The sequence below is a fragment of the Denticeps clupeoides genome, chromosome 13 (assembly GCF_900700375.1).
Source record: "Denticeps clupeoides chromosome 13, fDenClu1.1, whole genome shotgun sequence".
Classification (NCBI taxonomy): Eukaryota; Metazoa; Chordata; class Actinopteri; order Clupeiformes; family Denticipitidae; genus Denticeps; species Denticeps clupeoides.
The window spans coordinates 17,991,228-18,017,703 of record NC_041719.1 but is presented as its reverse complement, the minus strand read 5'-3'; the positions used below and the strand labels follow the sequence as shown (position 1 = coordinate 18,017,703).

Below are 26,476 nucleotides of genomic sequence, written 5' to 3'. Positions count from 1 at the left end.
GAGAGAACAGCCTCTCCGTAAAACTTCAAACACGGGTCTCCAGGGTGCCGAACCTGCAACTTCTGCACCCCACCAAGGAGTCGGCCTCGTAGGTGTGGCAGTCAAGGGCGCAAACTCCCACCCGACCTCCAGGCCGAGGTAGTCAGATTACACACAAGCACAGAAAATGTATGCAATTTGCATCGCCATCAAACCACGGAATGAGGGAATATTGTTTTTGCAGGAATGGCGTCCATCCCTGCAGTAACAGCGACTGGGGAACGTGGAACAATTTCCGTTCAATTTGTCACGCAACCAGGTTCAGCTCAGGCTCACAGGTCCCAGAAAGCCCCAAAATTCACACACATTATAGTGGAATAGATTTAAATTAAGTTGACCATACGGTTTTATTTAGCATTTTATAATTACAAATCCATCTGTATGTACATATTTTACATATACAACAATTCTACACTTTATTTTAAATCACTCTGATTATAACACTGCTGAAAATCTACTGCATCAGTGGGTAAACAGTTTAAGGATTAGATATTTTTAAATATCCAGTGTTTAAAATGTCCACTGTCTCACGTAAAAGTCCACAATCTTCATTCTTCACTACTCTCTAATGAGTAGAAAATATATATTAAAAAAGGCTTTTTTTGGTTTTCTTCAACATGAAATAAATGCTAACTTAAGGCGACTTATATTTAGTACTGCTGTGGTATTTTAATGTTATATTTCCTCCCCATCCCGGATGTAAACTGGGGCCGTGACCAGCGCTGCACCCGACTGGGCCAGAATTAATCTGTAATCTTAATTGGATTTTTTAAAAAGATTTCTCCTTGCAAGGTCGACACAATAATAATACTACAGCTTTTGTTACATTAGGACATGGGGAAAAAATGTAGGCACTTCGGGGATGAAGTCATGGCAGTTGGGGAAATTAAGTCGCACATTTGACATTGTTGAAATACAAATGGTAGGAGGGGAGGAAAAAAAAAAAAAAATATCAATTACCCAGCACTGCCAACTTTAATGACGACAACCTCTCCTGCCTCTTTCTGAATAATACTATCAAAAAAAAAAAAAAAGATTTCTGTGCTGCGATCATGAGCGCAACGCCTCACAGTTCATCTAGTTCATCTCCTCTCAAACGGCCGAGACTGGGAGGGGGCGAACGATTAAACAGTGGAAACGCGGGGCCTAATGACAAAACGCGACAAACCCATGAATATGTAAGATGACCTGCAGCCAAACCAATCATAACCGCTGCCGTTCAGCACCGGGCGAGGTGGCGTGGCTGGAGGTCATCGTAATGCACTCAGGAGGATGAAAACTTGGCGGTCCAGTGAACAGTGACATAGACGAAGCGAAAATGACTTCGGCATTTTAAACACAGCCCCCCCCCTCTTGGCACTATGGCACGTACCACGGCATCATCTCCCCCCAGCATCCTCCTGCAAACAGGGATAACTTGCATGTACACACGGGCTTCGAAAGCTCAGCAGCCCGATACAATAAGCACTTGAGATTTTAAAGAGTTCTTCAGTCATAGACCTTCATTGTGAGGTAGTGTTCTTCACCCCAACCTCATTGTGTCTGTAAAGTGCCCTTTTGTGAGGCCAAATGCCCACTTGTGTAATGTCATGCCAGTGCTATGAGCCTCTGGCGGTGAAATGCTGCCTTTACACCCGGCGGCCCTTTCAACACGTTCTGCGACACGTATACTGATCTGAATCAATCGACTGCTGTGAATGTCGGAAGGGGCAGGTCAAAGGGGCAAATTTCGCACTTGATCCCCCACTCGGATTTCCACCTGATTTCTGGCCTCTAATTTCCCTACAGAAGACCGGTCCAGAGGTTGAAACAGGCAGTGTTGACCACCGACTCCAGGTGGTGGTACATGGAGACCAGCTGTGGCGGCGGGCTACTGGGCGGCTGGTGCGAGGGCAGCGGCTCCCGGAACACGACTTTCAGACTCTGGAAAGAAAGAAGACGAGTTTATAACCAAAAAACTATTCTGAGCTGGTGCCACTCAGGATAAGAATCAGAACCTCACAATGCCGTACCGTTTTCCCCGCCTGGGCATCCAGAAAGACGAGCACAAAGCAGTCGGTGAACTTCTGGTTCAAAACGGCCTGAAGAAAAGAGAGGAAAAGTCACAATTTTTTCGTTCATTAAACTGAACTACAATATGTGAGCTTCTTCAAAGGAGTCATTGTGTTTGGGATTTAAAAAAAAAAAAAGAAACAAATCTGACTGGTTCTGTTTATCGACCGGGTGGGAAACCAGAGCGGAGAGAGTAGTCTGGGTTTTGTGCCATCAGCTCCGGCGATCTCCAGCAGAGTGGAGCTTCTTTTGATCTCTCAATTCTCTCAATTATGAAATTAAGTGGGTAGTAACCTCTTGACACTTCAGAGGAGCTGACAATTATTCCCCATAAGATTAAGATAATCCCCCCTTGAGAGTCTCATCTCACATTTCTACACGACACCAACACTCCCTGACCTACCGAGGCCTCAAGCGCAGAAAAGACCCCGCCACCTTCACCAAGTTCTCACGCAACTCGCCGACTCGAGATAACTTTTTTAAAGATGAAGCCCAATGTGATTTGAGGCGGTCGGCAGAGTTGTTCATTTTTGACAAATGCAATTTAAACGCAAGGCAGCTCCTTTCATGAAAGGGCCAGGCGGAGGGAAATTGGAGGAAATTCATTTGCAGATACTGCTGGCGGACGCTACCCGCCAGCGTACGGCACGTCGGCGCCACTTTTGTTTTCTAAGGTATTAACACACACACACACACACACACACACGCACACACACCCTAAACACACACAGGATCCCTGCAGAGGGTTTGGGGGACGAGGGTACTGGCGTCATGGCTGTTATCCACACCTCGATGGCTGCACATGCAGAGTTTACTTCCTCTTTCGGAGAGGAAATAAAAAGTGTTGGTTAATTAGCTTAGCGGCACCGTACGCGTCTAAACACGTACAATCTGCGGCCTCGGGGATAAACCGCATGACGGGCAGCCTTTTTAATCAATTTTACAACACGGGAGACTGATGTTGTCGTTCGTGACTGTTCTTGTGGTGTGTTGGTAGCCCCGTCTTTTATTACCGACTGATCTTTCCAATCTGTGTCCCTGAGCTCAAGGCTGGGAGGAATAAACTCCATTTTTCTGCTCAGGCCAGGCTTTGGGTTTGACTCCCAGTTAAAGTTGATCTCCAAATGCAGTACTCTGGGAAAACCGGGCCTAGTTAATATTCACCACGGTTTCAGAATATTATCTTTGCTTAAATAAAAAAAGCTGCGATGTGGAGGTGATGATGATGATAACGACGGTGTATATTTTGTGGTGAAGATGATTTCTTTTCCCCTTTACCATATCAATTCATTTTGTAATTATGAGTGACTCATTCTATTTTTAAAAAACATAAAAAAAGACCCAATTCCAGTGATGACAACCATGATCACTGTATTCATCTATGAAACAGAAGTCCACAAAGTTCCAGGTTCATACCCCACTTGAGCAAGACACTTAACCCTGAGTGTCTCCAGGGGGACTGTCTACTGGTTTTAAGGCTGTAAATCTATGGTGACAGATACTGAAACCTAAATCATGTACTGCAATGTTTAAAAAAAAAAAAGGAATTACAGAACAAAAGTGCTGCGAAATATACAACATTTTTGATAATGTTGATTAATGTTGATTTTGTGCCGCAAAATCCGATATCCATATAAACACATTAGCCCATACAGCAGAAGTTGGGAACCTGATCCACGCAATTGGAAAGACTTTATTACTTGAAAATTGACCCCTCAAATTCTGCTGCCACACCAGCCTTCCATGGATCCGGCTTTTTCAGAAAAAGGTTAGATTTGGACTCTTACCAGATACTGAATACTGCTGTCATCCACAAAGTGCCTACAGCTCTGAGGGAACCGGGTGAGCAGAACCTTGATCAGACCCTGGTACCAACTGGGACTCATGGTTAGGAAACAGTCCTGTGAGCAGAGTGGAGTGGAGGGAAAAAAATAGAACAATCACTTTGCCGAAGGTTTCACCAAATCAAGGCCTAGAGGTCTATGGGAACACTGAGGAAGCTGAAATCTCATTTTTTGAAAAACGCATTAGGTTATCGCTTTAATATATCTTAATATATTTCTGCCTTTTTTTCTATGCTCCTCTTCAGCAGTTCCTTCCTTTGGCTAAGACATTTTTTGGACTCAATAATCTAACCCTCAGTATGTCCTGTTCTCAATAAAAACCATGTGCACTTGAAGCCTCAAGGAGTATTAGCTCTTTTATTAGATTTTTTAAAGAAGTCTCATTTAAATAGGAGGAGACACTTTGGCCGAGTAACAGAATTATCAGGGGAAAAAAGCTCACATTCCACATGTGGCCCCCAAATATGATTTGTTGGGGGTGGAGGGATTAAAATCTAATTTGTGGGAATTTTTTTCTTGATGCGCGTATCGCTTGTACACAGAGCCGACTGCCGGAGGCTGCGACTACCATTCTGCTGTGAGGACTGCAGTAAGTGAATGCCACCCATCACCAATCCGCAGAGCGTGAACCTCACTGACATTGACTTAGCGCTTATAAGGAAATGTATGGAAATGTGGCAAAAGTATCAAAAGCCATTTATATTCTGGCTGTGGGGGACTGGCTCTTAAATCTGCCTCCACCCCCCCACTGGGAATCCAGTGCACTGTATTCCCTGGAGGAACGAGAGAGACGGAGAGAGGAAGAAAGACAGAGAAGGAAGGAAAGTTCCTTGCTGAAGAACACAGAGAGTTACTAAGGGAGAGAAACAAATAAAAAAGATGAGAGCAGGGATGCACTGCTGTGGACTTAACCCTTTCAAGTCTGATCAGAATCAGAAAACTTTATTAATCCCAGAGGAAACTGCTTCTAATGGGGTCAGTGGCGGCCCATAATACGAAGGTTGCCGGTTCGAGTCCCGAGCCGCCAGGATGCCACTGAGCAAAGCACCGTCCCCACACTGCTCCCTGGGCGCCTGTCATGGCTGCCCACTGCTCACCAAGAGTGGTGGTTAAAAGCAGATGACACATTTCGTTGTGTCACCGTGTGCTGTGCTGCAGTGTTTCACAATGACACTCATTTCACTTTCACTTATTATAAAATGCTGAGTATAAACATGTTTAGTTATTTGTTAAGCACTGTTGTCACATTATTGTGTTTTTTTTTTTTTTCTGGACCAATTTTAGCGAATAAAATCTTCGGACGACAATTGGAATTTTAATTTGAGTTTCATTGAAAAACATGAACACGTTTACACAAGCCAATCAAATGTGAAATATCACATAAACTTTGTCTATTACATTTTTATTTCGGTGATGTTTCCACCGGATTTACAATAAATTCACAATATCTGGTGCTATTTATTATACTGGGAAAAAATAGGTCCAGAAGCCGACATCTTGGGGAATCTGCCCTCAGTCTGAGCTCTGACACTGTTGGTGCTGGAGAGGGGTGTCAGAATCCACCCGAACCCTCACGGTTACCTCAATTACCAGCAGAGATGCTCCCTCATGTAACTGAAGCAGGGCCACTTGAAAGCGAGTATAATGAGGAGTAATAGAGATGATTGCGCTCTTAAGGAAAGCTGAGGGGACCTTTATTTTAACAAGGTGCAGGAAAGGTGCGACGTTTGTGCTGAAGTGGGCATTTAAACCATGTTAATTCACTTCCACTTAATGTCTTCGTTAAAACAGGAGTGTGCTTTGTGTGAGGAAGCATGTGACCGAAAGCGAATATTTGAAGTTTTAAAAAGAATGCAGCATTAATAGAAATAGAAACCATAATACTGTTCGTACAGACAAAAACTGACCTGCTTTATCACCGCTGTTTATTCCTGTCATGTGTTGTGCATGATGTTGTAGATGTTGCGTTATTACTGGCTATGGCTCCGGCTCAAAATGCTTTGTATATAGCATGGAAATAATAAAAAAAAAAATCTGACTGTGGAATCTGGTTCCCCCTCAATGCCGTATGGAATATTTTGGGTTTATTCCCTTTTGGCGTTCACTCAAAATGTAGAGAACGTGTTGTCGTCTTCAAATATTCTCGGTTAGCGCTGCTAGGCCTGCAGGACCGTGCAGAAAACAGCTTCTGATTGATGCAACAAATTGTTTTTTCACTGTGCCAGGCAAGGCCATGTGGAAAGCGCTCGCCAGGGGGCCAGTGTGGGTCTCGTTTATAACCGTAGCAAAGGACCAACAGAGTCCGGCATGTAATACCTAATCATGGGGAATTTGTGCTGGGTGAGTGCAGGCAAACGTTGGTGCATAAAGTGTTGACTGCAGTCACTCTGACATCCAACAAGACTGCCGTGACCATTTTTATTCTCTCCTCTGAATACACCTGGCCACTTTCACTGAAACTGCTCACTTGGCGTGTACAGGGACAGTGGTGGCCTAGCAGGTTCCGGGTTCAAGTCCTGAACACGTTTTGGTGTTGTCACCAGTTACTGACCACAGCTCAATATTTTTGGGTGGTGGACCAATCTCAGGTCAGCATCATTGGGATGTGTGTTGGATAATGATCTTTGGTAAGGACCTCAGTATTGATGAATAGTAGTGAGAGTGGGTGTCAGCAGCATGCAGCAGAAAACAGGATACGGCCTGTAACTACACCTACACCTTTAAAATGCAATAAGGCAGATAATCCAAATAAAAAGTTAAAATATGTGCAGGATAAATGTGGATGGGTGAGCGAGTGTGTGTCTCTCTCACCAGCTGTGGGTCAATCTCTGCCACCGATCGGCTATGTACAGCCTCCAGCAGCTCCTCCAGCTCGTTGAAGGTCAGCTTGCTGAGCTTCAGCTTGTCCATGGTTTGGTGCTCCCCGTGGAATAGACGCCTCCACAGGTTGTCCCGTCGGCAGTGACCCATCGCCTGTTCCACGCTGCTCTGGATCTGCCTGTGGGCAGCAGCCACCTCAGCATTCAGCAGAGGGAACAGGGGTGAGGGGTAGAGCAGCCCCGATGCAAGGCCTGCCTCCTGGGCAGCTACGTCCAGCCCAGCCCCCGGGTAGGGTTCGGGCTCCATGCTGCAGGAGCTGGGGGTCGTGGGACGGGATGATGTCAATGTAGCAGTGGAGGTGGACGTTTCATCCCAGAGGTCTGAATCAGTGTCACGACCCCCATCGACCGAGTCAGAGCGCTCTGGGTGCAGTCTGGGGTCTCCAGCAGCTGCAGCGGCAGCAGCAGGGTCACGGTGGATTTGGGGCAGCTTCTTAAAACGGCGCATGTCGGCCGTCAGCCGAGGGAAGAGCTCCCGTTGGCTCGTCATGATGACATAATACCGCAGCCTGCACATAAAACCAAACACACACACACACACACACACATAAAAATAAAAAATAGCACAAAACACACTGTTACATTAAACATTAACCAAACACAATACGCCACACTAAACATTATGGGAGCATCTCAAAATGTGGCACATGCAGGGTCTGGACAAAAACATTATGGAATATGATGCAAAATATGATATTTTAACTGAGCCAATGCTGCCAGATTTGTTGAAATAACATTTTATTAGCACCTTTTTTCAATTATCTATTATGTTATGTTAATGATTAATGTTTGAGCTACCTACAAAATGCTTGAAAAATGAGCAGAATTTTAGACAAGAATGCTTTTATAATGCAGGTAAAGTAATACATTTAAATGAAAACCAGCCTGGGATTTACAGTTGCTTATGAAACACCAGTGTTTTATTACTGCAGCTCACCTCAGGGTGTGTCTCTCCACCTCGGACTGCTCTTCAAATGGGGCAGCATTGTGACAAACCAGCAGAGACACGTCGAAATCATCATGGTGACGCAGACCCTCCAAATCCTTGAACGTTCCCGAGCTGTTGGGGAGTCCAACATGACATGTTAACCTGCAGGGAAAACGGAGTTCATAGGGAAATACACAACCTCGCAAGCCTTGTGAATGTGTGTTACCTGTTCCAGAGAGCCACCAGGGCGTATTCATGCAGGTCCGTGCTGGATGCCCCCTTCTTGCTGTCGCTGGCAGGTGTGGTCTTGGACATGCGCAGTGGCTTCATGCCGTATGTACCAGCATGGTCAGTAATGTAGTTATAAAGCTGATGCGCTGCAATCATCCCAGTCACTATGGAGAAACTCCCTACACACACACACACACACACAGGTCACCATGACTAAGTCTGCTGACATGGGCTTATCCTGAATCAGTGCAGCACCCTCCCCAGGCTACAGGAATATGCCTCGTAATGTGTTCCACGAGCCAACAGGCAAGAGGGTATTTACCCAAAAATATGGAATTTCCGACCACCTTTTTTTTTATTTGTTTAAACTTTCTTGTATGAAGCTATATCCATAAAGATTCCTGGCCTTGATGTGTTATTTATTCCAGCATTACTCTTAACTGTATAAATACTGTATGAATTTGATAGTCAGTCCATATGTTACTGGCAGTTCTGTCATGTGTTCAATAATAAACACTTAGAGTTCCTTTATTCTTGGAAGCTATATTTGCTGTACCAATATAAAATACAGAAAGGAAAAACCAACAATAAATGAGCAGAGATGCTGATTTGTTGAAGGCGTTTGGCTGCATGATTTAGGTTGACCTTTCCTCCGTTAGAGTGAAGGGTCACAGACGATCAATAGAAAGTGATTGCAATTGATTACCATTATCCTATAATGAAACATTTTTATCATGATGTGTCACTGAATGCTTTGATGAGTATGAATATGATGTTATGACCTTCCAGTTTACTGGAAAGGTCAGAAGAGGGATCAGTGACTCTGCACTCACCCTGGAAGACGTGGTTGCGGCCGAATTTTGGGATGTCAGGGTGGTGGGCAATGAACTCCTCCAGGAAGCTGGTGAGCTGGTAGCCCTGCCGCAGGGTCATGTGACATCCCACCAGGTACTGGTGCACCACACGCAGATGGAAGTCGTAGCTGAAGGAGTGAACGTGCATCAGGTCACGCACTTTGTCGCACTCCTCTGTGAAGAGCATGGAGAGCTGGAGGACAGTAGGAACATGGACACACACACACACACACACACACACACACACACACACACACTGTTTAAACAACAGTCATCCACAGACCTCACATGGCCTTTTACTGCAGAGAGATCGAGAAGTCCAACCCTGGCCTCACACTACAAGCTCCGTCAACAGCCAGTTAACCAGATCAAGCCCAGAAGGCCCTGCTCTCAGTGAATTGACCTCATCGGCATTCGCGAAAAAACTGTGTGAACGCTGTGTGAACCGTATGAAACCACCGGGAAAATAAACCTTTTTTTCCTCTTCATAGCAGGTGGAGAAGGTTCCACATCGTGCCCATTATACCAGAACAGCTTCCTTTAAACCAAGCCGCTGCAGAATCACCCCCGCCCAACCCAATCCACCACACCCCCGCCCAACCATTCACCGCGAGAACCTTTTGTAAGCATCTGTGATATCAATCAATTTCATAATTGTATCTTATTTAATTAAACCCAACATCAAAAGCGAGGCTTACAAAAGCATTAGTAGCGAATGCAAATGGCTGCACTGAGAGGCTGGAGTGTGGAGTCATTACAGCACAACAGAACGTGTGTGTGTGTGTGTGTGTGTGTGTGTGTGCATGTGCATGCAACTGTGCGAGCAGGGTGGGGGATAAACGTTATTACTGCTGCTGCTTTCATCTCAAGCACTTGCCTGGAACAAATGTAAATAGGCCTTATCAAATCAAAGGACTTGATTTTATTTATTATATATATAATGCCTAGATGCCAACTTTAGGCTCAACTGCTGGAGACCAATTCCCCATAGAGAACATGATTCATACGGCAAGCGGGCAGAGGGAGATGCTTTTCTGCTTTGCTCTGGCGTAATAGAGGTTTGGGATGAAGGAGGCCGTGTTGAGATCTGGAGCAGCAGCGTAATTGGCTGGGAGCTTGGTGATGCAGACCCTCCGAGATGGAGAAGTTTAACATCTGTCTCTCACTGCAGCATTCAGTGGGGAGACCAGGAACCCAATTAAATTTCACCCCTGACCCCTTCAAGCACATGCCGCTGAGGTTGTTATCACACAAACACGCACACACTCTCTACAAGTGGCAAGCACGCTGCGTATGAAGCAGCACCAGTCAGGTCAGCGCTCGAAATTAGCCTAATTGCTGCCATTTGGAATGTCTGCACAGGCTGATGGCAAACAAGCTGTAGACACGCCGAAGAAAAACCCCGCAGCCCAGCGTTCAAACCCACATAGCTCCTTACAAGGTTTAATAGGATGGTTTCAAATCACCAGATCAAAACAATTCACCGGATCATGAATTAGCCAGACTCAACAAGGTCAAGGTGTAATATCAGGGGTCAAATTAGAGGTCAAAGTTCAGCTGAGGGGCAGAGAGAACCTTTTTTGGCAAAACAATCATCATCCTCCAGGGCACTTAATCAGAAGCAGCAGTGACGATTCAACACTGCACGATTCACAACTGCAACACTTATGCAGAGTACCATCTAGACTCCCAAATCACATGACCTCCAGCACCATAGCAACAAGGTCTCAACATGCATTCCTCTTTATCAAACTGAATTTGGCAGAAGAGGAAAAAACTGAAATAAAATAAACGATTATGCTTCTAAACGCTTTGGATCCAGAGGAATATGAGAAGCTGAGAAGTTCGGCCACTGCCTACACAGCAGAGATCTCTGTACCCCCATCGGCCCACAGGAGAGGCGGCATCAGAGGAACCCAGGATGAAATGAGAACAGTTCACACCGGACAAAGGGAAGCCATCTGAGGTTTTCTCAAAGACAGCTACGGGGTCAGGGCAGCAGGCACAAGGGGATGCTGGGGGAGGAAGAAGGAAGAAGAGGAGGAGGAGGAGGAGGTGGTGAGCCCTGATTGGTTGGCAACAGCCCCACCCCTGTGAGTGAAGTGACATACCGCAGAGTCTGAGCCAGAGGTGTTGTCAGGCCTGCTACGCACTTTGGTGAGCAGGGAGCCCTGATGGAGAGAATGCATGAGATGGGACTGGACACAGACATGGAGACACACACACACACAGAGGGGGAAGTACACACAAACATGTAAACAGAGGTTAAAAGTGACAAGATGTAACAGCGATCAATAGTTACATGGAGAGGTAAAAGGACACTGGTACATGAGAAGAAACCCACACATCAGTATGAACAGATTCACAGGTACACACTCAGGACCTGGTTGTGGATACACAAGATTGATGGAGAGAGCTGGAAGTGGAAAAAAAAAAAATACCCAGAGCGTGGAGGTCAAAACCTCAGCCAGAGAAGGGTCCATTTCACTGAGCGAACAGCACAAGAGCATCAAAAAGCAACTCCCACACAGAGGAGGGAGGATGTACACCATGCTGGAGCGATTGTTCTCTCTCTCTCACACACACACACACACACACACACACACAGTCACGCTGACACACACAAAGGCTAACATATCTTGGTCACACTGGGGGAACAAAATTTCAGCTCCCCTCCCGAAGAATCATTGTAATTACAGAAGTGTGTGTGTATGTGTGTGTGTGTGTGTGTGTGTGTGTGTGTGTATGTGTGTGTGTGTGTGCGTGCGTGTATGTATCATTCCTCGGCAGTATTGCCCAGGACCAGTCCTCACTAAATAATGGAGACGAAAAGCCTTCGATTCACTTCTACCTTAGACCCTGGGGATGAAGGAAAAAAAACTCTCCTATAGAACAACCACACACACCCTCTCTCTGTCACAGACACACACACACACACACACACACACATTTCTTAATGAAGACTGGAGCTGTAAATTATAATAATACGTTTTCTAAAACTAACTTCAGTACAGCAAACATTTTTGTTTTTAAAAAAATCCTTTTGTGGAGACTCCAAGTGGAATTGATCGTTAGGGACATTTCACCTTCACTAATATAAGTTATAAGTGTGCACACACACACAAAAAAAACTCTGGCAATGCCCCCTGCACTCCATGCTTTAAGTGTTTATGTCAAAGTAAGTGCAGCCATAACACACACACACACACACACACACACATACACACACACACTGTGCTTGCTGTGAGGGTCAGGACCCGCCACATGATTCCTGCTCCTCAGCACTGCCCGAGCATGCAGGGGCTATCTGTTTACAAAACTCTGCACAGGAGAAACACCCACCCTGGCCAAAGGTGAAGCAGATCCGGCCGAGGAGGGCTGCGGCTGAGGGGCTGGCCTGGGATTCGCTAATGGCTGGCAGGACTCACAGAAATGGAACCGGATGACATTCAAAAGTCCTCACTGCGCTCGAAAGATGGGAGGTGTGTTAGTGGGACGGACATGATAATCAGGCGGCTGGTCTGTGTGCGGCTGAGGACAACTGACGTGCATCCTGAGTGGTGCTGCACTGGAACCTACAACAGTTGTCATCATTTAAAGTACAAGTGAACCTGAAAAAGCAATTTAAAACGGATCATTATTAGGCCCTGAGGCAGTAAGCCATCTCTCCCATTGCCCAATTTCATCTCTTCTCACAGCACACACACACGCACACACACACTGCATGATGCCATTTTGGCAGCAATCACTGACCTTTACAGCACAAGTCCTTCAGCAATATGGTCATCAAATGTGAAAACACTCAAAAGAAGAGCTTATATTTCCATCCTTGCAACTAAAGAACTAAATATGACAGCAAACATGCCGCTTCTGTGCAATACTTTGGGCCTTTAGGCAAGCAAGGAAAGATTTGGGGGTAGACATGGGGGGGAAGAACGTCTAACGAAGTTAAAACGACTTAATTGTTTTAAACTGCCAGCTGTGGAGGTAACACACCTTGAGGCTTCAAACTGTGAGGGACCACAGAAATAAATAAAGAACTAAAAATCCCTCCTGGTGAGCAACATCTGGAGACACTCAAACATCGCAGCCATTTACAAATATTTACACTTAATTACACCTCATTTGCAGACAACCTAGATGCGCTCCAGCACACACACACACACACACACACACACACAATGAGAGAGATGGAGAGAAATCCACAATGACCTCTAGGTGGTCAGACCTGTCAACGTTTCAATACTTTATATTGATATTCTATGGAATTGATATGTAACTGCATTTGGGTCACATGAAGATATACACTATTGGTCATAACATTATGACCACTGACAGATGAAGTGAACAACATGGATTATCTTGTTACAGCAGCCAAGTGAACATTTTGTCCTTGAAGTCAGGTTGACTTGGCTGGATATTTGGCTAATCAGGTGTCTCTTGTGGGATGTTCCCAGTTGTGCTGTGACCTGGCGGTGTTTACGGAAGAACCATGGGCCTGTCATAATCAGATCTGAACCATGGAGCACTGGAAGATGGCGTCCTTGTATGATGTCCCACGTCACGTGGATGGCCAGGTGCACTTGGAGAAGATGCGGCACCAGGACGCAGAACGGGGGGGCAGTGTGATGCGTCGGGCGACATTCTGCATTAATGTGTCTGTACCTTGCTACGTACAGCCATTCATGAAAACAGTATTCACTGATGTCCGCAGGATAATGCACGCTGTCACACTGCAAAAATTTCAAACCACAACACGTATTTCAGAATTGGTAAAAAGCCTTTAGAAGAATGCTATTAAATACTGAAAACCCCACTGATGGGTCCATTTTTGTGTTGCACACATTAGCTTTTATATCCCAGTCCAGGCTGACAGCAAGTCGAATTTGTAGACACCTTCTGCACGGGACTATTTTCACATGTATTTTCTGAATGGGAACTGGGGTCACAAGGTCCCTCCAGCTTTTGAAGTCCACAATTAGCTCATTCGTCTTGCTGACACTAAGCTGCAGATAGTTCGCGGCCCAACTGGGAGCCAGAACTCTCCACCAGGTCCTGTATTCCCGGGTTTACCCGGGTTTACCCGGTTTCTAAAATGCCTAACAGCAGCAGAGCGCCTTATAATGGGAGCAGGAAGCATGCAGGCTGGAGAGGAAGTGACCTGCTGCTGGAAAACCTCTAATATGTCTGCCGTTGTTTAAATTCCAGTCAGGTAGAGTTGGATCTGGTAGGTGCATTTTCTCCCTCAGGAAGCTGGTGATACACTGTCCAATTACAAAGTAAATACACTATGGCATCAGCCATTCAGTTACTGATTCAGTTTCAAATTTTGCTGATAAAAACACCCATTTATGACTATGCGGCTATCATAGTATTAATGCTATTTCATTAAAAGTATTCATGGATTATTAACTAAACAGGAATTAAACAGGCAGCCAGTGTGTTTAATCTGTTTAGGTAGGTGTTTGATGTAGTAATTCAAAAAAGAAGACCAGCACACTATAAACACAAGGAGCATGAGATATTTGCAATAAATGTTTTGGACTGCTCCGAGAACAAGCTGGTGACGTAAATGCTATGTGTCTCGAGTGTCTTGTGACATTACGAAACGTTGCATTTTAACAGACTGGTATTGAGGAGATGTCCATTACGTTTTCTGATGACTGGACCAGAAAGACAGACAAGACCACAGCAAGTCAGATCTCATCAGCAGGACTGGGGCAGAATACAGAGGTGCTTTAGTGCTTTAAAACTGCAGAAAGACAGTAAATGGCAGGATTTCTAAATATTTTCCAGAGGGGATAGGAAGTAACGATAAGGCCGGACCAACAACCTCAAAGACATGCGAGCAGAGGTGGACCGGTCAGCCCCCTGCGATGTGTGGGAAATCTGAAAACCCTACATCTACACCTGCTGAGGAGGCATCTTCAGAAGCTCTTAAGGGAAGGTGGTAATGCTGCAGCCCCACCACAGACTTCACTCTGTGGGAGCAGAAAGCTGATCCTCTGATGAGACCCGCATGACACTCCAAATGGTTGAAAGGCGGAGACGTCTTTTTTTTCCTGTCCCACCTGCCTGCAGTTTTCACATATGGCGTGTTGACTTCCAGACTGACAGCTGAATTTGGGATACCATTAATAACCCCCGGTCTCTGAGAAACATATTAAAGCGCATATCCCTGATCCCCACGGCATGTTGGAGACAGCTGATTCTGCGTCTGTTTTGTGTGGAATGGACCCTGCGGTCTCCCCACGGATTGTTAGAGAAGGAGAAGCAACAGTTGCATCCCGCATTCATGCTGCCCGTTCCCAATGAGGAGTCACATTAGCGGGCCTGCTGAGCCCCAAGCTGACGGGTCTTCCCGCGATTAGCCATTTATCCATTCACTTATCCTCCTCGACAAACAGCGCACGCCTGTGACGGTACAAGCGACACTCCGGACTTGATTAAAAACAGAGAGAAAAATCGCAGAATACCAATGCCGCAAACTGCCATTTTCCACAACTGGGAAAACAAGAAACAATGGACAATCACACCAGGGAGCAGAGAGTCGGAGAGGGGAGAACGGCACTGCGGTTTTTTTTCGTGAAAAGCCCTTGAGGGAAATGACAGTGTGAAGTTGTGGTGTTACACGCGGTGTGTGTGCAGCGGGAGCTGCCCCTGTCTAGAACGTTCTCTGTCTAAGCCATTTAGTCAACACATAGCTCGGAACCATTAGGAAGCCCGGAGCGTCCGCAGTGTCGCAGGCACATGGTTACCTGGGAATTAACCGTCTGTCCCATGGGAATCCGCGAGCACTCCAGAGCATACTGCTTCACACAGAAGTAACATCCCTGCCAACAGACACGGGACAGAAGGAGAGAGAGAGAGATGGGAAATTTACCCAGCATTCATCAAGGTAAAAAAAACCAAACACAGACTGATTGTGGCTGTCTGTGTGGATGTGGCAGCAGGAAAGCGCAGGCTGGCTCACCTGAAAGGCCAGCTCCATCAGCACAATCCCTCCAGGGAGCGCCCTCTGCAGGTGGTAAGCGGTAGCACCAGATCCACTGCTCTGCTACAGAGGAGACACCCACAAATGGAGTCTCCATCATCATCATTAGACGCAGACGTCTGTGCGTTTGCATTAATTCTGATGTGTCCAGTACAGACTCCCGTGTATGCACTACACAGGGATATTTTCACAGTGCTATTTAACACATAGCACATTGTGAATATGAATGTCTCATTCGTTAGTTCACCATAAAGGGCTTTGTGGGTACAGATACAGATAACTAGCAAGCAGTCCTTTTTTGTATTAATTTCTGTATATACTTCTGAAGACACTCCCCATGCTAATTTTGGCCTATATGAGTATGCGACTTTAAGGCATCTTTACATGCATGTGTATGTTACCTTAGGGCTGTCTTCACTGCTCTTTTGTTTTGTGTAAGAGAAGGAAGAAAACGAGGCTCTGCCCTCAGTAGACAGAGAACTCAGCATTGCTGCCCTAGACCGAGCAATACTGCAGAGAGAGAGAGACAGAGATCAAATAAAGTCACGCTCAGACACAAATATGTACAGTCATTTGTCAGAGGATAGTTCAATGACCCCCTCCTGCCCCCTACATACAGACACAAGATGCACATTTTATACACCAAATTTATACACACACACACACACACACACACACACAAAGCATCTGCAGCTTGTCCGCTATCATCAAATCACCACTAAAGGCTCCAAGCTCTGGGTTGGAATCCCAGAATTCCCCAGGAGCTCACAGCACTTCTCTGACCGCTAGAAGAAGCTGAATATTGACAGTCGAGAAAAACTGATTAGACTAGAGGGCTCTGTTAGAAAGGACATTAACCTGCGTGCCGGGGACTGTGGCCGGACCTGCACCAGGATGAAGCCCATGCTCTGGAGGTACTGCACATACTGCTGCAGGAAGGTGTTGGACAGGTCTTGTAGCCAGGGTTCCTCCTTCCTGGGCAGCGCTTCGGCTGAGTCGGTGCTGTAGCTGCGGTCGCGGCCAGATGCTGTGGAATCGTTGGAACGGTGGCGCCTCTGAGGTCACATAATAAGGGTAATAGGGGTAAGGAAGATCAATGCAGGGACTGGTTAGGGTTCTGCATACTGTTTGATATTTCAGAGGCAGTCGGTGGGGGAGTGTTTGTGAATTCATAAATCAAACACGCAACAAGTATATCTTAACTACACCAATACTCCCCACATAGACTTGCAAATAGACTAAGTCATGTGTACAGATAAAACAGCACTGCACTTGTTAGACAATTTAATCCTAAACTATCTACAATAAAGCATTTTGTAACCAGTGTGATGTGGCAATGTGAACACAAACATTCTCTGCAGCTGTAGTATGAAGAAACAGTTATTGCTTTTTAATGTCTATTTCTCTTGTGACCCCCCTCTGAAAAACAATGCAAGATGCATTTGACGCACTATGAAAACATTGCAGCGCACATGGCAATGTAGCTTCAAAACCTTTAAACATTCCTACTAAAGTAATGGTCTCCTTTGACCAGTGAATCCCCACCACTGGCCAGTACACACCGCGAGTTAGAGACGTGAAGTGAATCAGTGAGTGTCAGGCCCAGGAAAAAATAAAAGGCTGGAAGTTGTAGGAGGAGAGAGAGGAGGCGGGTAGGAGGAGGATATGCGAGGATGCGGGGCTTCACCTTGACCTGTGGCAGGATGACCTGCTCCTCCTGGATCTGTTTGCGAAAGATTGGGTCAAATAGCAGCGGAGTGGCGCAGTAGTGCACCAGCCGGGAGGACTGCTTCAGTGTCTCCAAGTCAGCTACCTGCAGGACAGAAGACATGCAGCCAATTTAATACAAACACACACACACTAACTAACCGTGTCAGCTCTTGTATTTGGTCACATATATACACACACCAAACATGTGCCAGTAAATACTGAGCAATGCTCATATATTACAAATTACACAAATACAATTACACAATTTAGCCAAATATTCTATAACCTTATACAGTGAGATGCAGTTGATCACATACGTGTCTTGTACGACGACAAAGCGCTACAGGAGACAATGGAACGTGGTGAAATGTCTGGTGTGGCCCCGTATGAAAAGATCACGTGTGTGATCTCAGTCGTTCACACACACAAACTCGCACGCAACACATCAGTGGCCCGGGCAACCGGAGACCATATGAAGGCCATTTGCCTGAGGGGCCCAGGCCCGTGAGAAGAGACAGGCTCCCAGGCACGGAGAGATCGCTCAGGGCTGTGATGGATTGGTGTAATCCAGGAGGAAGAGGATGACTGATTTCCCCGCAAGCAAACACACACACAGACAGACAGACACACGCACAAAAACACTAACCTCCGCAGACGTGAGATGAAAGATGGCGAGAAAGAGCCTGACTGTACACAGATGAGAACACATAAATGCTAATCTTTCTTCACCTCATTAGACTGCAAAACGGAGTGTGTGAGTGTGCGCATGCTGTGTGTTTAATGTGAGTTTAAGGTTTCAAGTTAGGGCACAATGAGGCATCGCTGCTCAGAGGGAGTTTTGCTTTTTTATGTTTTTTTGGGGTTTTTTTTTGCAGCTCCTGGTTAATTCTATCATTCTTTCCGAAGGTAAATGAAGTGGAAGCTCTGCCAACAGGAACCCTGGCTACGATTTGCCAATTTCATGAACTGGCAGCAGGCAGGAGAGTGGGAGAGAAAATCCAGTCGAAATGCAATGTCCACAAGGGACAGTGGCCATTTAGCAGGTTTTAAGTTTTAAGTGAAATCAAGGGCAAACGAAAAAACACACAGCAGCACACACTGTCAAGCTGGAAATGGTTGCTTTCATTACAGGTTTGGACTGCTGGGGAGTCTGTCTGTGTGTGTATGCGCGTAATAAATAAATAAATAAATAAATCCATCCATTCTGTTTCGTTTTTCTTTCACTCTTCTTCCTTCATATTTCCTGTTCCTCTGACTGGACTTTTTGACTGACTTGGACAGTTTTGTCATTGCAAAAGTTGCTTGAAAAGAGTGAGAGGAAACAAATGTAGAGTTAAGACGGTTCAGTCATACTCACTGAGATTGGCATGTTTGACTGGGCTGATCTCTGCTGCCACGTCACAAACAGGTTCTCGATCTTACACTGCTTCTCCATTTCTGTAAGAGCAAAGACATCAGCATACATGGCATCTGGGTTCTTTCAGCATTCATCTGTCCATCAATTTGCTCAGTCAAGACAGGGTAATGTAAGATACCAGACCAGAATTGCCCCTAGACGTGGCACTAAGTTTACCACACACATACACACAAACTCGCTGCATACCAACTGCATTCTGCTGGAGGTCACTGTTGCACATGGAGGAAACCCACACATAAAGAACGAGCCTTACGGTACCGGTATAGAGAAAATCCTCATCAAGAGGACTTCTATAGCTAACTACAAATGGATTCTCAAGTAGCCAAAATATGTATCAGTCTTCAACTATGGACAAGCAGCTGAAAAGAGCCATCATGAAGAGCCATCTGATGTGGCCCCCCAGACGCTGCCAGTTGAGCAGTTCCAGGCACGTCCCATTGGACAGAGACCCTCTAGGCAGACTCAGGGAGTGAGGATTACAGTTGGCATGAGAATGCCTGGCGAATCCTCAGGAGGAGCTGAAGCTACACTGCAAAGTTATGGCATATTTACAGTGTGTTATATAGCCTTCTATACTCTTGAAAATATTTGCTTTAAATGTACAGTACAGGTCAAAAGTTTGGACACACCTTCTCATTCAATGTGTGTTCTTTATTTTCATGACCATTTACGTTTGTAGATTGTCACTGAAGGCATCAAAACTATGAATGAACACATGTGGAGTTATGTACTTCACAAAAAAAGGTGAAATAACTGAAAACATGTTTTATATTTTATATTCTTCAAAATAGTCGCCCTTCTCTCTGATTACTGCTTTGCACACTCTTGGCATTCTCTCAATGAACAAGAAGATTACTCATTATATCCCTACTGGCCAAAAATGTCCTTTACCCGCAATATAGATGAAAGAAAAGAGAATTCAAAGAACATTGCTGCATGAGGTTTCTTTTCCCTAAACACTATACAACCATGTGAATACATTCATTATGTTTGAATTATGTTTATGGTCTGACAGAATCATGCCATTTTTACCAACCAAGTTCAACAAATCTCTCAGCAAGCCCACTTAAATGCCTGGACCTGTATTCAAACTGATCTAGGATCACTTCTGTTTCTTTCTTAGCGCACAATGGCTGTGGTTACTACACAGACACTGGCTTCTAATGGCAGTACCTTTTCCCGTTGATAATTGCTCCACGTGAAGAAAAAAAAAAGAAAATAAGGCTGGAAACAGATTAATCACAGAAATGAAAACATTTCCTATATTATGAAGGAGAGAAACTGAGTAACTACGCTGGAGATATCCGCAGGAATTATCAAATCATTAAACTAATGTCATAATAGCCCATTCAATTGCTCTGTAGCAACCCAATTAGCAGTCAATTTTTGTCACTCTGTTACATGTTTGTGCTCTGCTGAAAAAGTGTGCTTTCTGAAAGATAATGTCTGTTGTAGAATGCATTATTTTAAAAAACATGGTTTTATGAGCATAAAATTTTACATATCAACCTCTGTAGTAGAACATCACATGATATGGATTCACCAAGCAGTGTAATACGTCAATAAACTGTCACAATTCTTAAGTATGTGGATATGTATGTCAGTATATATGCCGTTTGTCACATTAGGTCCTCCCAAAAAGATTGGTGGTAGGTGGTAGTAGCCTAGTGGGTAAGACACTCGCCTGTGAACCAGAAGACCCGGGTTCAAATCCCACTTACTACCATTGTGTCCCTGAGCAAGACACTTAACCTTAAGTTGCTCCAGGGGGAGACTGTCCCTGTGAATACTGATTGTAAGTCGCTCTGGATAAGGGCGTCTGATAAATGCTGTAAATGTAAATGTAATTTTTTTAATTAAATAAATAAATATTTGTGCTTTGCAAGCTCACCTCGCCGCTCCGCAGCCTTGACCTCCAGCAGCTGGGTTCCGTGGCGTGTCACCACATCAGCACCCTCATGAAAAGCACTGAGGGGGCGCACCGTTGCCACGTCCCTCAGAGCCTCGTCGAACGGAACCATGTCAGTGGGGAAGTGGAGGGGGGGCAGCCCTCGGCCAGAGCTGCCCAGCCGGCCCTGTTCCTTATTGGGCACGGGGGGCATGGGACTGCGGAGGAGAGCTTCGGCATCCATGGTGGGGTTTAAGAAAGGGTTTGGCTCCTAACGAGGAGCAGGATAGAGGGAGGGGAGAGAGGGTACATTTTCAATGGCATGAAACATTCTCATTATCCAGCCTGTGAACGTTGTCAAATTTAACTGTCACTCTTTTTCTTGATTTTTTTTTTCTTAAAAGCACCGGACATCCTGAATGAAGACTCCGGGGACGCAGCATGTTCTTTCTCACCCCTCCATATTCCAACAAACCCTTTCATGTACCATGTCTGAAGTTCCACCAATTCTTTCAAAGAGCATCTTTAAAAGACATTTGTGGGATTTATTTTTTTACCACAACTTCCTTTTTTTGAGAAGATGCTGAGGATGCATTTTAGCTGTGTGATTCATTACCAGACTTCAAACTAAATGAATATCAGATGTAAAAAAAAAAAAATGTGTGTGTGTGTGTATATATATATATATAAAAATCAAGGGAAGTGAAGTCTTTTTTTCCCCTTAGGAGGCTCAATTAGGTAGTCTACTCTTCTGACAGAGTGAGCAGGGGCTTGAGAGGGGGGATTAAACACGCTCAGCCAAAACCGGCTCCAGCCTTCACGTAATTGAGCATGTTCAGAAAGCAGCTTGCTTGGCCCGTCCTCATTTACTCTTATAGGAAGTTTCTGGGCATGTAGGGGGCAGGGGGTCTGTAACCATGGGTCAGGCCAGTTGGGAAGGATGAAGAAAGGGAGGTTTAAGGGGGTCCACATGCTCATTCATGGCACAGTGCGTGATGTGCCAGCAGGGGCTGGGGGTGGGGGGAGGTCAGACTGGGCACTGGTGCTCGCTGTTGTACCTCACAGGCAACTAAGGCATGACAGATGATTGGTGGTGGGGGCAAATTTTCTGCTGTTCTGACTCTGCCTTCTGTCAGCGTTCATTAGCAAAAAAAAAAAAAAAAAAAAGAATTTGGGCGACCAAAGTAAATAAATAAATAAAGAAAGAAAAGAAAGAAAGAGAGAGAAAAGTTTTGCACTCCATCACTTCTTTTCTTCAGGCTTGTTTGCATGTTGCAGTGATGCTGAAAGGACACGGCCTCATGGGACAAAGCGGCTGATAATGTAATGCCCCGCTTCATGCTCAAATGCAGAATAAAGTGTCGGCAGTGCAGAAATGTATAACAGCCGCTATTCTTCCTTCCTCTTACCCAGCCTCACAGAGACAAGAGGCCTGAATGATAGAAAGGGAACGCAGGAGAGGCTATCAAACACAGTCTTATGCAGCAGAGCGGCCTGGGGAAAAAAAAAAGAAGAAGAAAAGGGACCAAAAGAGCAGCAGAGAAAAAAGGGCTCAGCCCAGACGTGTGACACACGGTAGACAAGGAGGGTGAAGACGAAGATCAGAGGAAAGAGCAAAAGTGGGTCTCGGTTTACCATCAAAGGGCAGAAAGGTCCAAGATGGCATGGGAAACTCACAGACATACACACACATAAAAGGGTGGCAATGTCCCTCTTTTCTATTCACCTTGCACCATCCCTCTGAATCATTCGTTTTAATCACATAATAAAATTGATTGAGTTTCCATGGCAACGGGTCATCACCATGACTGGTTCAGAGGGAGTGTCCAGACACAGCATCTGAAGCATAATGCGTCTTCATGAGATTGCGCAAGAAAACATGTCCATCACTTAAATTAAATTCGCTCTGGATTCCCGCACTTGAAGCAGCCAAAAATATCAGCTGAACTCAAACGGACTGTCAGCTTTCCAAAAATATTACATGACATGTCTGAAAGCCATTTTTAGATGCCTGACACCCAGAATCAATAAGAACATAGAGAAATGAAAGATGCAGTAAAGACGTTGTGTGTCAAAATAATCCAATCTTTACAATAAACAGAGCATCCGAGTTCCAACAGCGTTGTGATGAAATCATATTAAAGAAGAAATAATCACGTCAATGTCAGCCCAATGATCCTAATTTACAGAAAACAGATGTTAATGGCCGCTCTTGGGCCCGCAAGCTGCCGCTGCTTCCAATGGGATTGGAGATATACAACTGTGTTCCACCTTACAAATCCAAACATGACTATCTAGATAAACTGGCTCTTAAATGCACTCACATTATTTACCACACATAACATGATTGCACTTCATCATTAACTTGAAGTTTTCTTCTACTGTGAGAGGACTAAATTAATTATTCATAAAAATATGGGGAACATGACAGCAAACAGACTAACAAATGAATCATGTGACCCTCCGTCTGATATGTATTTGTTATCGGTCAGTTCATGTAAAAATAACATCAGAAGTTAAATATATTTAATATAACATAATATAATATATTATGTTATATTACCAATGCATGCAACTGCTGAGCATTCCGCTACAATAAAGTAAAAAGATTGGTTTTAAAAGGTTTCATTAATAAAACTACTATTCTTGATATTGTTTCATATGCATAAAAAAGGACCTCTGATGCATCATTCTGTAATGAGCACAAAGCTTCTAGAGGATCAATCTTGAGCAACTTTGAGCAGTTAGTGCACAGTCAAGCACAGCTGGCCTGGGAACAGATGTTGTGAGGGTGTAGGCTGGTACTAAAGATCCCACAGGCGTGATGGGTGTGAATGTGAGCGTGAGCGTGAACGCAGCCGCCGTTTAGGTGCATGCGCTTCTTTGCGGGCCTGAGGCAGCGACAGCTGTCTGTCACTGTCATTTAGTCACTCAGTAGCCAAGGGGGGGCCCTACTTTTGTGTTTCACTGCTGCAACGCCCCCTACTGCTTTGTCACTGAATGAAAGGCAGTATAGTCAACTTTTTGGCTGTGTGTGTGTGTGTGTGTGTGTGTGTGTGTGTGTGTTTGTGTGTGTGTGTAAAAATACCTGTTTAAGCTCCTCATGAACTGGTGTGTCACTGAAGCAGTAGTGGTGGAACAGGCCCATCTTCTGGCTCAGTATGCAGTTGACCACGTGAGCTCTGGCATTCTGCCACTGCACCAGCCGAACTAGGCCGCGGTTCAGAGATGCTCCCAGATCCACTGACCAGTTGTATGTGTACAGGGTCACCTGAGTTTATCAGGAGAGATGAAGAAGGAACATAAGCAATCTCGCCCTGTGGTTCACTCAGTGTTGGGAAGGTTACTTTTAAAATGTATTCCACTACAGATTACATGCCCCAAAATGTAGTTTGTAACGTATTCCGTTAAGTTACTCAATGTGAGTAACGTTAACAGGACGCTTACATTAGACCCTCTTATTGTGTGTTTTGTTAGTACTGACGATTTATGCTGCATTGTCGAAAAGTGCTACCGTATAGGGTTCCATTTCAATTTGTGCATTTCCGATAACGGTACAAATTTAACAGTATTATGATATGTTTATTTATGTTTTTTTGATGACAAACGAGTATAAGCACTGTATGAGTATGAGGAGCATGGTTTTATACCATATAATATAGTTTTTATTTAAAATATTAATGGTAGTATAATTTGATAGATCAATGTCCCTTATCAAATAATACGGCTGCAAAATCTCAAAATATTGTACTAATACTCAGTCACCATGCACCTTAAGAATATAGAGCACTCATTTAAACGGTAACTGTAACGAAATACAGTTACTTATACTTTGTATTCTAAATACGTAACACCAGTACATGTATATATATAAAAAAAAAAAAAAAGTGTATTTATTTACGGTATATACTATAGCGGTATATATAAACTTTTATATACCGTATATAGCGGTATATATAAACTTTTGTACAGTTTGAAGCCTTCGTGTGTCTCTACCCCTTAATCCCACCTTGTCACGTGCCTCTCAAACCCATGACAAGGACGCAAGACCCCAAATGCTTGTGCATTGCTCTGATTCATCTGTTTATTTTATTTTTAATTTTTTTTTCTTTGCCTTTTAAATAAATATTCTTGAGATTCACAGCCATACTTCGCTACACATTGTTTGGTTATTGTGGTGTAACACCCCTAAAACTGCACCAGTCACACCTGTATTATATATGCCTCACAGAATCAGTCTTCTCTCAGTGTAGCATGAGTGTTGTTCAGTTCTTCAGACCCAGGCGCTTCTTCCATTGAAACATCTGTTTCTGGAAAGGCCGGGCACGCAGGAGTTTGCGTAAGTTGATGAATGTAGTCTGGAGTTTCCACCTTTGGTTGAGGAACAGAATCCTCTGTCTTGTTCTCAACCAAGTCAACCTCATTTTTTATAGACTCATAAGTCTTCATGACCTCCGTAACCTTGTCCTCTGTGGCACTCACAAAGTCACTCTCGTCCTCGAGTTCTGATTTGAGATCTTTGATTTGTGGCTCTAAACTTGACTGCGGGAGACTGACTTCCATCTCCATCAACAGGCTTGTGTAGGTGTCCGTGACGTGGCTAATGAACTCTATCTCCTCGTCTTTGAACACACCAGCACGGAACACAGGAGCATAGTTCTGTGTGTTATAACAAGAGATCACCTTGTTAATTTCACAGCGTTTCAACTTTCCTTCATCATTGTTTCTCTTCTTCACGTTCTTTGGAACATCCTCGACCGGTAAGAGTGAGGAGCTGGACTGGTCCATCTTCACCGCGGAGGCTTGCGGCTTCTTTTGCTTTTTCCTTTCCAAGAGGCCTAACTGCATGGCTAGGCGGGTCGATAGCATATGATTTATCTTCTGCTCTCGTAATACATGCTCCTTCATTTTCATCTTCACCATCATACTTATACTTTTACACTCATGTAGAGGGGACAGAGACCCTTCCTGTCTTTCCCCCTCAATCTAATCTACCTCTTCAAGGTTAGCAGGCATCCTACAAGTCCATGAAAGTGTTTCTTGAGTGAAGATTTCTTGTATAGCGGTCCCATGACTAATGGTGTATGGGGGTCTATATGGTCTTGTCTGCGTTTCGCTATCGCGATAGTCTGTCTGCACACTTACAGTGCGGGATGTGCGTGGGCGGGGAGAGGTGAGGGTGGGCTGTGTATCATCCTTCAGAACGAACATACCATCATAAATTTGCCTAAACGGGTTGAATATATTATTCTGCCTTTTACTTTTTTCTTTCATTTGTGATTAAGGCGTTAACATTTTAAAAAATAATGATTTATATCATTTGATATCATTTGATATATATATATTGTTGGATGGTTATATGATTCTTTTAAAACACTAAAGAAGCTGATAAAATGCGCTATTTCCTCCTTTATCCTAAAGAATCAATTGAAAGGAAATTCTTTATTAGCCATTTTATTACATTTGTTAAAAGAACTTCTTTGACAAGAGCACAAAAGAACTCTTCTAGAAATGGGCTGTTGCCACTTTTCTAGTTATATAAGGTTATTTTAAAAACGAGTAACTACAGACTATTCTAGTTGATTCGTGAGTTTATATATATGTGTGTGTGTGTGTGTGTGTGTGTGTGTGTGTGTGTGT

The 26,476-nt window shown here is 44.5% G+C and overlaps 1 protein-coding gene across 8 annotated transcripts in view; it reads right to left on the bottom strand.

Moving 5' to 3' along the window:
- Positions 1–357: 357 nt before the first annotated feature.
- Positions 358–26,476, bottom strand: part of szt2 (SZT2 subunit of KICSTOR complex) — a 74,772-nt gene continuing 48,653 nt past the window's right edge. For 5 of the 8 annotated variants that reach the window (XM_028999924.1, XM_028999925.1, XM_028999929.1 and 2 more), the window contains 16 exons: positions 23,925–24,107; positions 20,840–21,107; positions 18,889–18,968; positions 17,509–17,634; positions 16,680–16,876; positions 16,223–16,331; positions 15,801–15,884; positions 15,586–15,660; positions 10,939–11,025; positions 8,807–9,020; positions 7,969–8,152; positions 7,752–7,904; positions 6,747–7,323; positions 3,879–3,992; positions 2,052–2,120; positions 358–1,962 (listed from right to left, as the gene is read on the bottom strand). In XM_028999924.1, the coding sequence (XP_028855757.1) occupies positions 1,822–1,962; positions 2,052–2,120; positions 3,879–3,992; positions 6,747–7,323; positions 7,752–7,904; positions 7,969–8,152; positions 8,807–9,020; positions 10,939–11,025; positions 15,586–15,660; positions 15,801–15,884; positions 16,223–16,331; positions 16,680–16,876; positions 17,509–17,634; positions 18,889–18,968; positions 20,840–21,107; positions 23,925–24,107 (2,661 nt within the window). In that variant the 3' untranslated portion in view covers positions 358–1,821. The remainder of the gene's footprint in view (positions 1,963–2,051; positions 2,121–3,878; positions 3,993–6,746; positions 7,324–7,751; positions 7,905–7,968; positions 8,153–8,806; positions 9,021–10,938; positions 11,026–15,585; positions 15,661–15,800; positions 15,885–16,222; positions 16,332–16,679; positions 16,877–17,508; positions 17,635–18,888; positions 18,969–20,839; positions 21,108–23,924; positions 24,108–26,476) is intronic. The other 3 variants (XM_028999926.1, XM_028999931.1, XM_028999932.1) reach the window with 3 other exon arrangements.